Below are 18,566 nucleotides of genomic sequence, written 5' to 3' on the forward strand. Positions count from 1 at the left end.
CATAAATAATGTGTTAGGTTTTCACCATTTATTAAGAAAGGGGAAAGAATATCAAATATACAGTACACTGGCCTTTCTCAAACTTAAGCATGCATCAGAACCACCTGAAGGGTTTGTGAAAACAGAGTGTTGGGCCCCACCCGCAGGGTTTCTGAATCAGGAGGTCAGGTCGGGTCTTGACTTCCTGGTCCTACATCCTGTGAGATAAAGCTGTTGCCACTGCTCTGGGGACCACACAAGAACTGCTGCTCTAACTCATCAATATAGGCTATTTTTAGGGAAAATAAGGACATTAAAATCTGTCGCTCAAAGAAAGATTTCAAAAGGAAATAAATTGTTTTGTGACGTTACTGAAGATTAAAAATTATACGAGTTACCTTGATCAGCATAGAAAATCCCGGTGAAAAGGACTGAGTATGTTAAATGTCCATTAGGGTGAAAAGGTGCGTCCCATCTCACGTGGGCTTCCCGGGATCCCTCTGTTTTGACAAACACGTTTACCGTTCCTTCGGGAGGAGCTTCTAGAGTTCGATTTTCCACCTGTGAGTGTAAAAAGATTTATTTTTGTTTGCAAATAAAATAAGTGCATGCTTCACTTTGAGCATATTTCTTCAAAGAATCTCTTTTGCTGTGAAGTAAACGATTTTGACAGTAGCATCTTGTATGAATACTTCATTTTGTCAGCAGGATCAAAGCATACCTCATGTTTTCTTCCTCCTGCTGTTGAAGCTTAGAATTTGAGCTCCTGACCCAGGCGGTTGTTTGTGAATGTTTTCGGAATATGTGGATCGGTTCACACGGTGATGGCGCCTATGGCTGTGCCTATCCACAGACTCTTTCTGGGACTGCTTAAAAATCATTTTTATGTGATTGAAAAAGAGAAGGAAATGCATAAGATCTGTTTTCATAAGTTCCTGACTGGAGTGGTAGGCTTCTGCGCTTTGTCAAAGGATCTTTGTCCGCCTGCCGGCTGGTGGGCATACGCGCACACGTGCACGGGCGCACGCGCACGCGCACGCGCACGCACGCACTACCCCGAGCTGTGAGCTGTGAGCCGTGTTGCTAGCAGGTACGTAAAGACTACCGGTATCATGCCAGACAGACATCAAGAAATAAATGTACCTGAGTGACTCCATCCCTAAGGTATAATCACAAAAAAGTTGAAAATTTCATTAATATAGTGTTAATGAACCTAGGCAGAAAGGAGCAAAAGATGAATCAGTTAAAGAGAAGACTCTGAAAGAAAATGTAATCCCTCACCGCACAGGGGTTTGAGTAGCTAAATATATAAAATGACTGGGTGACCAGAGGATGACAAAATTGGCGAGAAAGTAGAATGGGGTTCAGGATATTTAGCATCTTCTATTAACTGGCTTAAATTTGTTCACTAATCACCACAAACTCATAAGCATCCTCGTAAATGTTTGACCTTTTAAGATGTATTGAATGTGTTGATAATTTTGACCTTATTCTTAAATCACAGGCTCATGCCTCACCAGAAGGTGATCAAACACGAAATCCTTAGGCAGGCAAATATTCTCAATTATGAAACCTTCATTTGTTAGGGCGAATACACTTTCCCAATTATGAAAATAAATGTGAAAAAGACAGAGTGTTAATTTTTAATAAGTATGAGGTCACGACATGTTTTATTTTCATCTGAGAAAGGCTATGGGATTTTTTAGATCTGTAACTCCTACTTATTTTTTTTTTAGTCTAATAACTATGTACCAAAAAATGATAAACTTGACTGGAAAAATATCAATTCATCATTTTAATATTTCATAACAATGCAATTGGTTTATTATGTCTATGTATATAATTCAAATTATTGCATAGAGAGTGATTTTAAAGCATACCAAATAAAATGAGATTCAAAAAGTTGAAGAATTAAGGGCAATTCCAGATAATTATATTAATGTCCTCAAATATCTGGTTAATTCAAAGTGATATATTTTAAAAATTTCCTTTAGTATCTGGATAAATACCTCAGTTTTTAATCTACGTGAAATTTGGCAATTATACTATTTTGTTTTGACTTAGTCTTTAAAAAAAAAATCACCTCTTTATTTATCTACCTTGCCTTAAAAAGAATGTTAGGGAAAAGGCATTCTGGAAGGCTGGCTTTTACCTGGAAATCTCCCCTGACACAGAAAACAATTTTTTTTTTTAGAATAAATGTGCCATGAAAACATATAAACATTTTAATAAAATTTTCATCTTTAATAAAACTCTTACCATGTACCAGAAATCCTTGAGTAACTATTTCACTGAAAATTTTACATCAATCCTGTTTAAAGTGGGCATTATTTTCCTTTTGTAAGAGTTGAAAAATTTGAGGCTTAGTAGAATCAGTATGTTTGCCAATGAGGCACGAGGAATAATAGCAGGTTTAGGGTAGATTTCCCATTTAGAATTTTCTTGACAATTGCATATTGCCATGAAGATTTAGATGTCTTAAATAACAAATTTGTTTCTTTGTAAGAAACAAACGTGAAAGGATGAGTATGTGTATGTTTAGGTGTGTTTATGTGTATAAACATGTCATCACCAAGAAACCAAAGCAGCTTTTTAACCATACCCCACGACAGTGACCTATAGTTTCACATTTCATCCGTAAGAGGGTCCTTGGAGAATTGAATCCAATGAATGTTCCAAGGCCAGACACAGTCATAAAATTCCCAATCTTAGACTCACTCCATCTAACATTGGCTAAGTGGAAAAAACAAATGAAAGCAAAGTGATTTTCCTATGGACAAATTCAATGCATCTTATTATAGCAACACAAAATGTGAAGGGTTTCTCTCTAATATAATTCAACAATATAATTGAAAGCAAGGATAGCTTTTAAAAAGTTATTCTCTGTTGCATTTTCTGTTAATTTTTCATTATTTCAAACATTTATAAAACTTCAATTACTGGATTAAATTTTACAACACATATTAGCACCTTAAAATTAGGATCAAAGGCAGTATAAATTGTTTTTAACATTGGAATTTCCTTAAAAGCCAAATATGTTGTGTAAATGGATAAGAACTGAACGAACCACAAAAATATCTTTTTTTTTTTTTTTTCCCAGATGGGTGCAGAGTAATTCTTTCTGAGTCACAAATAACAGGTAATAAACTTGGTCAGGCTAAAAGCAAAACATATTAAGCTAATACTACATTAAAATAGTAAAAATATGGAATATATGTATGCATTTTTATTTTTAAAATATTCTATTTTATCAAATTTGTCCTTACTGTTTTATCCCCTGTATTATTTGAGCTTGCCAGTTTTGAGGGTGAACCATACCACATTCAGGAATGACCATATTTGTCACAAAAATACAGAAAAGTATTTCCCTGCATGCATGAAAAAGAATGATACAAAATATGTAAGAGATGTAAAATAAACAGGCTTCTCTTCCAAAAATCAAGAATTAACATTAAAAAATGTTGTTAGGTGAACAAAAAAATTGACTCAAAAAAATTTATTTTTCAATTTCTGCCAGCGAAGGATTTAAAAACAGAAATCATGAGTTTTTTGTTTCAATGAAATGATTGTTGTGACATTGACTTTAGATAAAGAATACCCTTAAGTGATGTGTGTATCTGAATCTGCACTATCCTTCGTGACTGTGATAGATATCCGGGCCGATTTAGAATATCCAGATACGTAATCTCTTAAGGGCACAATATGTACTGTAATCGGTACAACAATATTTTAGAAATCAATTGAAGACCATAGGTTTTAACTTCTTGGCAGCATATAGTTGACTTGTTCTAAATAAAGACATTGTTGTTCAATCCCAGTGATTAGAGATGGATCATTGACTTGGGAAAAGCGTTTGCATACTGAGCACAGGATAAAGAAAAGTACCAAGGGGAGAAAATAACCGTGCTTTACGTCAGGACCGAGTCTAGAATGTACGAGGCCATGGCAGAGCGGGTTTTACAATCCAATTCTGCTTTCTCCCTTCCCGTCAGGGCACTGTGGCATTTGATTTCTTAAGGTTAACATCGCCTACTATCTTATCTGCACAGGGCACAGATCAATAACCGTGTCCCCCTTGTTTAAAGTTGCCAGAACATCAAGGGACAGTGTGGGAGCCAATTTAGTAGCCAGAACCACAATGTGCAGGTTATAATTTTGAAAGAGTCTAGGTTTCAAGCCCATGTGAAGTGTTCTCGTGTTTCTTTCTCTTTTCTTTTGAATGGAGAAGAAAAGCTGGCCTATTGCCATTCCTGCTTTTAAGAGTAAGTAACCATCAGAGGGTCTGAGCTATAAAATACTTAATGGCAGTAAAGACTTACAGCTCAGCTCCACCGATAGGTGATGTTAGCAGCTTGGAAAGCAACCAACCTCTGAAACGAAATGGAAGGTGTGATCAAAAATAAGGAAGCAAAAATGAAACTGTAGAGCTGTTTTCCAAGGTAATATTTATATAATACACTCTTCAATGAAGACAGAGTGCATTAAAATGATAGAGCATCAGCAAACATAGCCAAAAAATATCTAAAAGTAATGAGCATTTCCCTTAAAAGAAGCTAAATCTAATTAAGAAAAATGCACAAAAATAAAATCTGATGTTTTGAAACAAAAGAATGTCATGCTGGTCTATGACAATTATGCACTATTGAATCTTAAAAATTATATTAAAAAATAAAAAGCATGATTTGTCAATCTTTTAACTGCTAATAAAATATAGGCATATACCATAGATTTCTGAAATGTAGATATCAAAAGTTAATATCTGTGCAATTTTAAATACTGTTCTTATGAAACTATATCACACTGATGCTATCAATCTATTTTATTCTATTAGATGAGGCAAGCTCAACCTCCTAATTGACTGACCTACTTGTTGGGCAGCTGTGTTGCCATACTGTGGCAATTATGGACTTCAAATTGTTTTCACTTTTTAATCATAAACTTACTTAGTTGTTGAGCCCATTATTAGAAAGAAAACCATCCACTTTAAATAAATACGTAACTAAACTAAACCAAATACTATGTACTTCTGCTAAACCAGCCAACTTACCTTGAAAAGTTTCAGTGAAATACAGATTCTGTCCTTCACTAGACCTATGCACAGTCTTGGAATTTATGTTGAATATAAACTCTTACTAAGTCTTAAATAAAATTTTATAAAAAGAAAATCTCCTATCCTGCTTGAAAGCCTAGCTGTGCAGAGAGTGAGTCACCACCACTTACTTCTTCCTTGATATTCACTGTCATCTGACATCGAATACATTCCCAGAATGTAAATGCACATACTTACCAGGGGGCCAAGAGCACAACCTTTGGCCGTGCATGCTTGGACTCTGAAGGAATGTAAGCTCCAAGGAGCAAATCCATAAGCATGACAGCTGAGTTCTGAGGAATTGTGAATTAATATACCATCTAGATATAGTCCATAGCTTGTGATAACACCTAGGAAGATAATAATGGACTTTTAGCATGACTACCAGATAACAGCAAAGAATGTCTTAAGAAATCAAGCACTCCTTGATGTGATTTCTAATTTCATGGAATTACTGAATCACAGTATCTGGTATTTTCTCTAGTCTAAACCCCGTCTCTTTCCAAAGGATAAAACAGACATTAAACCATTAAATATCAAACTATTAATAGAAATACAAACAGAAATAGAACCCAAGAGTCCCAGTATGGGACTCTTCCTATTACATCATGTTAACTGCTATCATTTGTGTTCCAGATCAAACATGAATAAATTAAGTACATTTATAATATGTATTGCATTCTAAAATTATATGCTTAATAGATGTGCTCTAGAAGTCAAATGACCTTATTTGTTAGTGCAGCATACATTACTTGGATGTGTCAGGCACGGTTCTAAGCACCTGTTGTGTGAGAACTCCTTTTTAACCCTCTCCTAGCATCACCACCAGAATAGAGGCAGTATTGTTATCATTATTTTATAGACGAGGAAATTCAGGCAAGGCAGATTAGGTAAGTTGCTCAAAATCACAGAGTTGGCCAGTGCTGGAGTCAGGATTTGAACCTAGGAGGTCTGGCTCCAGAACCCATGTTCTCAGCCACAATATTACATAACCTAACCATAAACACCTTGCACAGTTTACACAAAGTACATTCATGAGACACTCATGAATGGGTTAGAGAAACTATGATTTACTGGTTTTAATGATCAACTAAAGTTTATTTCAGAAGGAAGTTTATGTGTCTTTTCATGAAGTCAACTAGTAGAAATATGATAATTAAATAGTTGCTGAATATGATCATTTCAATTATGCAATCAAAATATTTTCATTAAAAGGAAGTTAGGGATCTATGTTCCCTGGAATTACAGAATCCCCAAACTGATCAAGCACTGAGAAATAAAACTGCTTACATGCTAAATTAGAACTTCTTGTAAAATTAATTTCACAGTGGCTGTTTAATTGCCTCTCTGTAGGATCCCCAAGGCAATCTTGACTCTTCCTCACCGGTGTATTTCTAGAGCTTAGCACCATGCCTAAAACATAGTAGGTACTTAATATATATTGATTGAATGAATAAATTAATGAACACACAGCCAAGTAAAAATATCAGCATCCAATCTAGAGGGAAAATGTAAGGCTACCTGAAATATGAAGAGAGACTTGGTAAAAAGATGATATTAAAGAATAGCTCAGAGATAGATTTGGAGAAGGAATGAGTTTTGAAACAGACTCTAGCAAAGTCAAGGTTGTCAAGGAATTCGGCTGGCTTCCAAGAGGCCTGACTTTTAGCCTGGGAACTCCAGATTTGGTCTCATTAATGTCCTGAAGGAAGGTCAAACCTTCACCCATCATTGCATTAGGGATAGCATTCCTGGTGGGACCATGACATCAAGAGCTTTTTCCCGAGTGACCCTTCCTCCTGGGAGGAAATTTCTCACTTCCAGATCTTGCTCACGATGTTTGGCAGCACCATCATCTGCAAATTTATAGAATGCTGCACTCATTGGCAGGCTATCCTTTACAATACCGCTTTGGATTTAAAAATCAGTTTATAGCAGAACGAGTGTGTGAATTACCGCCATAAAAGTTACTCCTTTTGTAATATACTTCATCAACTCATAGCCTAAAAGACTGCTGGAACAGCCTCCTGAAGCCCACATTACGGCCCAGGCTGGGTGATAACACCTGTGGATTTGGGGCTTCCTACAGGATGCTGCACCTGATTTGAGCTAGGGGTCATTATTTGATGCCAGCTTTTCTATAGTGAGAAATGTGGAAATGGGAATCAAGAGAAGGTAGTCAGAGTGTTTCCTCTTACTATTATACTTAATAACCTACATAAAATATTTTTGCTTTCTCCAGCCCCAAAGAGGAATACTTATGTTGTGGGCTACAAGCAAGTTACCACTAAATTAGAAACAGAATATTACCTGGTAATTTAGGATCCTCATGCAACTAAATCGACAGGCAAGAAAAAAGTTACTGTGTGAAAGGAGAAATTGGCATCTTGCTGTATGCTGACACTAAGCACATACGCCCTTCAGTAATGAAGTTTTGGGTTACCTTACTAGGTCAGGAATCTGAAACAGATGAGCTATGGGCTGAGGGCAAAGGGAAGACGCTATAAATACCAACTGTGGCCTTAAACTGGTTTTGGAAATGAGAATTGTAGTGTTATTTCATGCTTTATTTCTTTCATATTACGGGATTTGTATATAATAACTAATTTTCTCTCCTTTTCCCTACTGATTTATATTAAAAAAGTTAATGGGTATTAATTTTATCTTAGTTTTTAAGTTGCAGAGTCTCTAGGTAGGTCGTGTCTAAACTCGAGGGAGAATGAACCCAGATGGGAATACAATGACGAGGGTGAGACAATGTACTGTGCGTTGTACAAAGCACAGTAGGATGTCAGGCAGAAGCATGCAGTGATTCTTGCTGGTCATGGAAAGTACTGGAAGGAAGAAGAGTGTGCATGGGTGCTGAATAATCTGGTTATTCATCCAATTCATCTACCCACAGCCCCACATCCACACGTCTTTGGTCAGCTCTGTATGCTGGGCTTAAAAGTCCATCCTCTGTATTTGCAGTCCTCTGGCTTGATGGCTTCCTCTTGGATTTCGCCAACAGGAGGCACTGCAAGGAGGGCAGAAACAGGAAGACAGAAAATGTCCACCTTGTAGCTCCAAGAGCTGAGGCTTTTGCCGACTGTTGAGAGGTCCGCAGAGGGACAAAGCAGCTGAGGCCTCCAGCAGTCCCGGCAGCAGAAATGCCTCTTCTGCATTCCCCGGCTCGTTCAGTAGTGGACTCTGGCTGGCCTTTAGCTTGGGCTGCAGCAGCGCCTCTTGATGGTTCAAGCATTACATCAGCAAATCCGGCAGCTGGTGGCCGCTGAGGGCGACTCAGAAGCCGAAGACCAGGGAAGTCAGCAGCTCTCTGACAATCACCTTTTTTGTTTCTGCAGCTCTTCCATCACATTTGTAACCAACTCCTTATATTAAATATAGTCTGTCTTATAGTCCTAGCACATTTTCTGTTTCACTGTTTAGATCCTGGTCAGTACCTCCTTTAGGATTAAAGCTGTTTCTATTTGAACGAGCGGATACTTTTTATTTATTAATATTTTTTTGAGCTTATACTTTTTTTTTTTTAAAGATTTTATTTATTTATTCGACAGAGATAGAGACAGCCAGTGAGAGAGGGAACACAAGCAGGAGGAGTGGGAGAGGAAGAAGCAGGCTCATAGCGGAGGAGCCTGATGTGGGGCTCAATCCCATAACGCTGGGATCACGCCCTGAGCCGAAGGCAGATGCCCAACCACTGTGCCACCCAGGCGCCCCTTGAGCTTATACTTTTTAAATAAAGCTACTGCTCTGACTCATTTTCCTTGATGAGGATAACTTTGTAGAGCTTATTTTTTAAGAGCAGGTCTATTTCTCTCATTTCCAAATTTGGGGGTAAGAGTATTTTACTGTCATGTAGCGTTTTGGCTACACAAAAAAAATACAGCTGCCAACTTTCTCCTTTATTCTAGTATGACCATCTCTGGTAACTCCGAGAATACTCATAGAAAGTATTCGGTTTAAATCCATTTAATACTCGACACACAAAAGCACAGATGAATTAAAACTAAGAAATGAAAGATATACAATGTAAAACTAAATAGTCACAGGACATTTAAGAGAAGAAAAATGGATAAAAATCACGGAAATAATCATGATAAGAAATTTATGATGTGCCAGGCCCTCTGCTAAGCAATCATTTAATACTCACTAAAAAAAAAAAAAATCTTATGTGCAAATAATGTGCTGGAGAAGCTCTTAAAGAAATTGTAAGACCCTCAAAATGCTATCTACTTGACCTGTGTTTCAACAATGACATAGAAAGTACCCAAATCAATATTTCTGTTTTCTTACATAATTGGGGAATAGAGAATTTCTTTTATGCTAGGATTACATGCATAATATATCATTTATCTGACATATTGGGAAATGGCATATTTCATAGAAGTTAATTTTTGTTGTAACTAAATCTCATCCTTAAGTACAGACTTTAAGAATCTTAACCATTTTTAAAGGAAATCTTTCTAGCAAGGACTCCATAGTACTTACCTGTCTTCCCACACAGACTATAATGAATATAATTGAATCATCTTGTGATGACTCAAACCATGCATTATGGACATCAAAGACTATATTCTCTAATCCAGTAATACCCTCAGGGACCGATGAGATCTAGGATACTTTCCCAGCTTTTACCCTTCACATCATTCAGTGGCTATACTTAATCCATTCTTATGTCTGCCTTTTGAGTTCTCTTCCTTCCTCCCTCAGTGACAGTCTCTCAAAAGTTTCTTCTTTGTTTTGTCTACCTGACTTAAGCAAGTCAACCCCTAGCAAGCAATGCTAAGAAACTAGATAACCATGACATCTGCAACTATGAATATAGAAATAATAGACAGTTACTAAGAGAAGAGCTTAGAGTAAGATGAGTACATGGCAAATGAGCTGAGGATAAAATTAAGTGAGATTTGTGACAGTTAATTCAACTGCTCAGAAACTTTTTAGTATCTAGGATACATCTGAATGGAAAGGTGGGTGAGATTGAAGTCCAGCTTTCACGCAGGTGAGATCGCACGCATGCACACATGCACACATACATACAGAGTAACACAGCATTCTGCAGGTAACCACTATTTGACAGCACTTGTAGGAAGAGCTAAGATCAATTGTAGATCTAAATTGTAGAATCCAAGTGTACCCCGGGTAAGTGTCATCTAACCTTTAAATCATATCGGACACTCTCCTTTCCCTCCCCCACCATACCAACTCCATCACTGAGTCATGTAGACTGTACATTCCCAATTGATCTTCACCCATCACCATACTCATGGCCACCTAGTCCATTCTGTCATCATCTCATATCTAAGAATAATAGCCACCTACATGTTTTGATGCATTATTCATGTTTCCATACAATTCATTCTTCACACTGCAGACAGAGGGCCATTTTTCAAAACACATATCTGAACATGCCACATGCAATCAGTGATCAATCAGACCTGTGCTGAGTACTAGCAAGATGAGAGTTCCCCATCCCAGGATCGGGAAGCTGGGGTCAATGTGAGCACATTGCGAGGATGGAACAGACTTGTGATGTTGAGCTCTCTGGGTTTTCTACCCTTAGGTCCACCTCTTACCAGCTAATCACCAGATCTCAGGGTCAGACCAAAGTGGGATACCACCATGCTTTAGAGCTGGAGCCTACATTTGTCACAAAAAGGAATCTGAGACAAGTGCAGGTACTTCCTTTAATCTGGTTTAGGGCAAGGCCGTTAGCTATATAATCCAAGTTAAGGACATACAGTCAAACTTTCTGGTAAATTGGTGGACAATAAGAGATACCATTTGAAAATACCAACCCATTTCTTACCAAGATATGAAGGCAGATGTCATAACTTTTCATTAAAAGACTTTTTAGGGTAAGTAAAATTAGTATTATATGAACAACTGTATAATTCAGTTCCAGAAACATAGGTTTAGTAAGTAATAAGTCTAAAATATGTATTAAGACAACAATTTTTATTGACCTTAGATTCTCAAAGTGTGTAACAAAAACTAATGTAACTAAAACTAATAAATGAATTGTATGGAAACATTTTCAGTGAAGCCTAAGGAGGCACTTTCCTTCTTTGATTAGAGTAGAGGACATGTATGAATAGGTTTGAAAAAACGTAAAACGCAAAGTTCTTAAGATGCTGTGTAAGTATTTTTGAAATTATGAAACACTTTATTATCAAAAAATGTATTGAACACTCCTATTGAGTCAAATAATAGGCAATATGCTTGATATGAATTATTTCCATTAACTTTAACAACATCAAGAAATAAGTGTTATTTGCCTTGTTACAAGGTTAGGGGAAGGGACTCTTAGAAAGGCTAAGCTATTTTCCAAGGTCATACAAATAAAAATCAACTCAGGCTTGGAACCTGGCAATCTCATCCCCCTACTACCACTGCTCCTCTTATTCATTTCCAACTTAACTCTCTCCGCTAAAATATTTAGGAATTCCACTCAAATTAAGAACTGGATGAACACATTCTGGCCCTACAAGCAATTAAGCTGCATGTAATGAAAAGCTTAATATATATTCACTGGAAGTCAATTCCTAAAAGGTACTATGCTTGGTACTTTGGGGGATAGAAAGAATAAGAAATAATATCTGCCTTTATGGAAGTAAGAAAAGGGTTAAACACAGGTCTAATTAAACAATTCAAGAGTTAAATAAAAGTGATAAGCACCACAAAAACTTTATGCCCAACAAATGGCATAGACATACAGGAGCTTCTAGCAAGGGGCAATCACTCTGGCTAAAGTGAGTCCTAAAAGCTTTTTAGAGCAGCCGGGGCTTCTGTGCAAAGCAGTTGGGTCTTCCATAAAAGGCAAAATGTGAAAAGGCCATGTCTCAGAAAGATGTTCATGGTGGGGAAAAGACATTTACCAATGCCTGGAAACAAGAAAATGCAAGGTATAGTAAAGACATCCAGAATAGATCCGTATTCTGTTGCTACTGTTGTAACTGGTGAAAGCATAATAGAAAATAGGCCTTCAAAAGGAGGTGCAGACCTTGAATGCCACTCCAAGGATTGGGGATTCTATGATGCACAGGAGAACCATGGGGATTTTTGTGTATTGACCAGGGGCAAAATAAACGTCGTACTTAGATGAATTAATTTAGAGTCACACATGCAATAGACTGGAGTAGGGAGAACCATGGAGGTAAGGAGAAAGGCAGCTGAAAATATCAAAAGGAAAAAAATAATTTTTAAAGCCACCTTTTCCTGAATATGTAGTAATGAGTTGTGACTGAGGGAGGGATGTGGGAATTGCAGCGGTAGTGTGGAACTCTAAGAGACAAATACCTTTACAGTTTTATATACTTTCTCTTCTTTAGTAAAACAAATTTATGATGCTTAGGGCTGAGGTGCATTAGAGCTCAGTATGGCATCATGGGTCACTAGTCAGGAAAGAGAAGGGTCTATCCGAGCCTTAGTCAGAGAGGGTTTGTGAGGGTAGCCGTGAAAGACTCCCAAAAGCCTGCTACCAAAGAACTAACTTACCTCTCTACTACTGGTTTCAAAGGGGACTGTTTTCAACTGGGGGATTAAAAACAAAGTCACAGCCCTGTTTAGCATCTTGACTGTATCAGTGTCAAAATCATAGTTGTGATCATGTACTATAGTTTTGAAAGTACCCTGGAGGAGCTGGGCAAAGGGTCAATGAGATCTCTCTGCATAATTTCTTTTTTTTTTTNTTTTATTTATTTATTCGACAGAGATAGAGACAGCCAGCGAGAGAGGGAACACAAGCAGGGGGAGTGGGAGAGGAAGAAGCAGGCTCATAGCAGAGGAGCCCGATGTGGGGCTCGATCCCATAACGCCGGGATCACGCCCTGAGCCGAAGGCAGATGCTTAACCGCTGTGCCACCCAGGTGCCCCTCTCTGCATAATTTCTTATGACTGCATGTGAATTTGTAACTATCTCAACGGGTAACATTTCATTAAAATGCAAAACAAATACTGTTCTGTAGGAAAGCATGTGAGGTAAGAAGAGGCAAATGCTTGAAAGTCAGAGGACATTTATGCAGAAAAATTAACAACAGTATTTGTGTTTTATATCAGGTGCCATTCAATCCTCAGGAAAAACCCTTGAAGGCAAAAAAAAGTTTCAGTTTCCCTTTAGAGATGAGAAAAACAAGTTTGAGAAAGACCGAATAACACAGCCAATGCCAGACAGCTAGAAAGAGTCAGAGGTATGGGTTCGTGTAACATGCAGAAACATTCAGATTGAACAGTACACAGAATATTACACTCTCCAACTTCTTTGCACCTATTTTTCTCTATATTTTTAAAATTATTTTAAAACATAACATAGAAAAGTACATAAAATATGTTATATCTTAAAGATGAACGAAAAGTGAAAAGCTATATAACCATCACCGAGATTAAAAAATAAAATATTACCAGCACCCCACAAATCTCCAACACCCCATGAAGCTTCTATGTGTCCTCCCTCATTCCAACTCTTTCTCTTCCTCACAGATAACTGTGTTGATTTTTAAAATATGATTTCCTTGCTTTTCTACTTAAGAGTGCATCCATAAACAATGTAATTAAGTTTGGTATATTTTTAAATTTTGTATTAATAGAATCATATAATATAGAGTTGTGGGGGGCACCAGGGTGGCTTAGTCAGTTGGGCATCTGACTCTTGATCTCAGCTGGGCTCTTGATCTCACACTCATGGGTTTAGTCCCTGCATTGGGCTCCACACTGGTTGTGGAGCCTACTTAAGAAAAGATAAATATGTATTTTTGGATCTTTTCTTATTCACCATAATAAGCATGAGTCCTATCTGTCTTGTTGAGGGTAGTCACACTTCAGTCATTTCCATTGCTGCATTATAATCCTGCACACTTCAATTCATTCATTTATTCTATTGTTGATATTTGGATTGTTTCCACATTCTGTCTCTTATATCACTGCATCTGTTATCATTTTTGTACATGTGCTCTGAGGCAGACGTGAAGCTTCCTAACACATAGATCCTGGAGTGGAATTGTTGGGATATTTTCAATTTTGCTAGACAACACCCAACTATTTTTCAAAGTGCATCAGTTCTCATTATGACCCATAGTACATGTGAGTTCTTATTGTTCCATATCCTCCAAAAGACCTTGTATGGTCATAGTTTTAAACTATGCCAGTATTATATGTGGTAAAATGGTATCTTGTTTTGGTATTATTTTTTATTTCCAGCTTATTAAACAGGTTGAGCACATGTCCTTATGTTCACCAGCTATTTACTTTTTGTTCTTTTGTGAAATGCTTTTTCAGATCTTTCCGCAGTTCATTATTGTTATTGTAACAATATCTCTGAATATATTATCATTGACAAAGTGTGTAAGAAAATAATGAATGAAGTACAGAGTTTGGGGTTCATTTCTTCTAAGCTTAAGTTTATATATTTTAAAAATTTTATTGAAATATGGTTGACAGACAATGTTATATTAGTTTCAAGTATACAATGTAATGATACAACAAATCTGTAGGTTACCCAGTGATCACCATGATAAGCGTAGCTGCCATCAGTCACTATACAATGCTATTACAATTATTATTGGCTACATTCCCTCCCCAGTTTATTATTGATTCCTAAGATTTATATATTTCAAATACTAGTCTTCTGACGATTACGTGTGTTAAAATATTATATCCCACTCTATTACTTATCTCTTCAGGCACTTCATTTATAGCACATTTTAATGAAAGAAGAGTTCTTAATTTTAGTCACCCTTTTATCATTTTGAATTTACCTAACTATCTCTAATAATCCTATTTGCCCAAAAGTCTCCTTTGTCTGATACGAAAATAACTACACCAACTTTCTTTTCTTCTTTTTACCCTTTCCTTTCAGCCTTTTGGTTTCCTTTTGTTTGAGAAGAAAGGGGTTGACAGCTAGTTCAGGGGTCTTTCCATCAGCCTTTAGGACTCCTGAGGATCTAAGTGTTGGCTGTATCCTCCTAGCAACACTAACTCAAGATAAATGAGAATCCATCTGAGGACTGTATACGGGACCAAACACCTGACATCACGGCTGACATTGTTTATAAACAAATGGTTAGTTGGTATTGATGAGAGCTACGCCAAAGAATGCACACGAGTCAGGTACCTGGTAGCCTTGTGGTGGCGTAAGAGCTGCGATTTCATCCAATGATATTCGATTAAGCTTTTAGAAAAAAGGAGGGTGAGCACACGGCCTTTTTCTCATGACCACACGCCTTTAAAACCTGTCAGGAAGCTCACGTTTTCAAAGCTTTTGTTTCCTTATCAATAAAATGGGGTCATATTCTTTGCCCCAGTGGCCTGACAGAGGTAATGTGAAAACCAAATCCGTGAACATATATGCAAGTACCTTAGGAACTAAGTGTGATGCATATAAGAGGGATGAAGTTGGAGTTATCTCTTCCTTCAAGTCTAAATTAAAGCCTTATTTGCTGTGGGAATCTTGCCTTAGACTATCTCTTCCTACGCTGATCTATGTCATGCACTCCACATCTCTTGTAAAAAATAACCTACCCATCTCTCAGAGGCACATTTTAGACAGGTCTGTATTCTCTACTGGTATGCTGTCTGTCATCACCTAGCAGTTTCTTTTGTGTGTGCTATTTAAGATTCCTCCCTACCCCAATCAAGTCCAGAAAGCACACTGTGAAAAAGCAAACAAGTCCTTACCAAGTGCTGTAAAATACTTTTTGAAAAAACATCTGCTGGATTTAGTGGATTTGGTTTTTGGTAGTTACCTGATGCCTCAGTAAATATTCATAGAGTACCTACTATGTGCCAGCCATTGTGTTCTAAGCTGGGAATACCCAGAACAGTCCTGGTTCCTGCATTCAAAAAACTTTCAATCTAAGTGAGAAGACAGACCAAGTGGATTATGTGTGTGTAGATTATTAAAGGAGAACAGATGGAAAAGAATCAAAAATGGTAGTGGCGGGGAAGGCAGATGCTAACCTAATCTAGGTGGGTTAGGAAATTAAATTTATCTGTGAAACTCATGCTTAGGTTGAATTTGGCCCTTGGACCTACTTACTTCATCAAGAGGAAAACTGTCACAAATCATTATCTGATTAATTATAACAAATAAATATGTCACAATAATTAATAGAAAGCTTTCAATGAGATATCAATGAGTTGATTACTATTTAAAAAAGTAAATATCACAGATATATTAGATAAACAATCTATCAACAACTTTTGAACACCATCCTCCTTATTTGCTTTTAAAATGTCTGGAGTGCCAAAACAAAGTTTAACTGAATGGAATTTTTGTTTACTTATTTACTTTGGCTATTCCCAGAATGCATTTTACATTTATCTCTACATCCAGCCCCCAAATTCTCTGTGTTAAGCGTGGGTTATACAAGATTTAAAAATCAGGTAAGGACTCAGCAGAAACTTGATGGCACCTCAACCTCATTTACGAAGCTATGGGCAGAGTTAAGGGAAAGCACCCAGTGGTAATAATGCATCCCCAGCTAGTTGTAGTTAGGACTCCTAGGAGACCATGCTAACTAGTTAAGTAGGAGCCCATAAACACCCTCAAATTTGCAAGGGAAAGGATGAGAACAGATTGGGGAACGTGGACAAAGAGCTGGAGTTACAGGGAAGGGCCGTTGGGTAGAGCTGTAGCTTTTGGTGGAGGGATACTGCCCTGGGGCTTAGAGCCCAGGAGAGTGGGAACAAAGGCTTTAAATTCTGAGACTTCGTTCTCCTCCCACCCTCTCACGTCTTGCTGCTGCCACCACCGCCCATGGACACACCAAAAGGAAGCCAGAGAGAGAGAGCCCGCTCATTGACAGTGTGAGTAAAGGTCAGCCTTGTAGGATTCAGGGCTGAAGGGAAGAACAAAGAGTGGATCCAGAGAGGCCAAAAAATATATACATCTAACATTAAAAAATTACGGTAATGTGTTATGTTGCACCATTTTGTATTTTCTGTGCTTTTCTCTTGCTTATTCTCTTGTGCTAATAATCGGTAAGCTAGCTATAACAAAATGAAACAATATAATGCTGTGTGGTAAGAGGAATCACGTTATCTAATCCAGTTCTACAAATTCAGTTCTGCAGTGGATAATCCACAAAGTGGATATTTAATTCCCATTGGCTCTCCAAGGTAAGCAGTTTCAAGATTATCACCTTTCTCTTTCTCTAATGGTAGAATCTTTAAGGTGTTTAATTTTCACAGGGAAGCTGAATCATAATTGTCCATAAAGCACATCCACTGGGATATATATCTTTGTGCCTCTTCATCATGTTCTGTCAAATCGTGTTTCCTAAGGTGCTCAATAGGTTGTCATCTATAACCAAGGAAATTCAATACAAGTACAATACAATGTAAATTTAATATGAGGTATCTCTATTTACACTGAAGAATTCTGTTTACTGTAAGAATTAAACAACAATGCTTTAGTGTGTCATAAAAATAACATGTATAGTGAGTATAGATGCTCCAAACATATTTGGTTTTTTTTTCCTAGAACAGCATGGCAATATGAATATCAACTGTGGGTTTTCCCCCAAGGTCCAGATGATGATTGAATGTGGCAGATACATCCCTGTGTGAATACTTGATCCTTCAATTAAAAAGGAAAAGAGAGAACAGCTTTCACATTGTGGAATAATCCCTTATTACTGTTATGCTCTCCTAAAAATGGAATCAACGGAATCTAAAAAAGATTGTGCTTGGGAAATTCTACCTGACAAACTGATTGGAGGTGTTTCATAAAAGTTACACAAGGTTTGCTCAAAACTGTCAAGCAGTTTTCCTAAGTGATTCACTGAATTCTATAACCCATTTCTCCTATTAAAATAACTGAGCAATTCCAGAAAAGAAAATAGAATTGCATTTTCGCTAGTTAAAAATAAAGTTAGTTCAAAATAAAAAGTTGGAAAATAGTTATTTCTTCAAAACCAGAGAAAAATCAGAACAGAGATCTTAAGAATTTTGAATATTGTCACTGCAAATGATGCATCAAATGAGTCAAAGCATCTAAAATTTTTTTTTCACGTGGCTAGATGCAATCCTGAATTATGAGCTTTTCTACAAAATGTAGAGGCAAGAGAGTACAGTGAATAAAATCATGAATTTTTTGTGTCATTTACACCTTGCTTTGTACTACATTCCTACTTAACAAGTTGTCTTGAGCAATTAATACTATAAATCTGAGTTTCCACAGCCGAATGTTAGAATAGCAATTCCCCTTTCATGGCTAGTTGTGAGGATTAAAGTGCCTGGTACACAGTTCTAAGCTGGAGCTACTCCTACTCTCTTACCATCAGTGGTGGTAGGAAATCAAATACTTTTTTCTTTGTATGGGTGAATCACTTAGTATTTACTCACACACCTTCATGTATATAGACTATAAAAGCCTATTTCTTATCATTTCTTAATGTGAAAGATGACATATACAGAATACGTATAAAAGTCCTATAGTTAATTATTTCTCTACCACACATTTCTGAAATCATATATATGCTTAAAAACTGAACTAAAC

At 37.1% G+C, this 18,566-nt stretch overlaps 1 protein-coding gene across 1 annotated transcript in view; it reads right to left on the bottom strand.

The window, feature by feature from the left end:
• The window catches only part of USH2A (usherin), a 729,748-nt gene that overhangs the window by 338,473 nt on the left and 372,709 nt on the right, over positions 1-18,566 (bottom strand). The window contains exons 26-27 of the mRNA XM_034667668.1: positions 5,267-5,418; positions 378-540 (exon numbers count right to left, since the gene is read on the bottom strand). Coding sequence (XP_034523559.1) covers positions 378-540; positions 5,267-5,418 — 315 coding nt within the window. The remainder of the gene's footprint in view (positions 1-377; positions 541-5,266; positions 5,419-18,566) is intronic.

The sequence above is a fragment of the Ailuropoda melanoleuca genome, chromosome 8 (genome assembly GCF_002007445.2).
Source record: "Ailuropoda melanoleuca isolate Jingjing chromosome 8, ASM200744v2, whole genome shotgun sequence".
Taxonomy (NCBI): domain Eukaryota; kingdom Metazoa; phylum Chordata; class Mammalia; order Carnivora; family Ursidae; genus Ailuropoda; species Ailuropoda melanoleuca.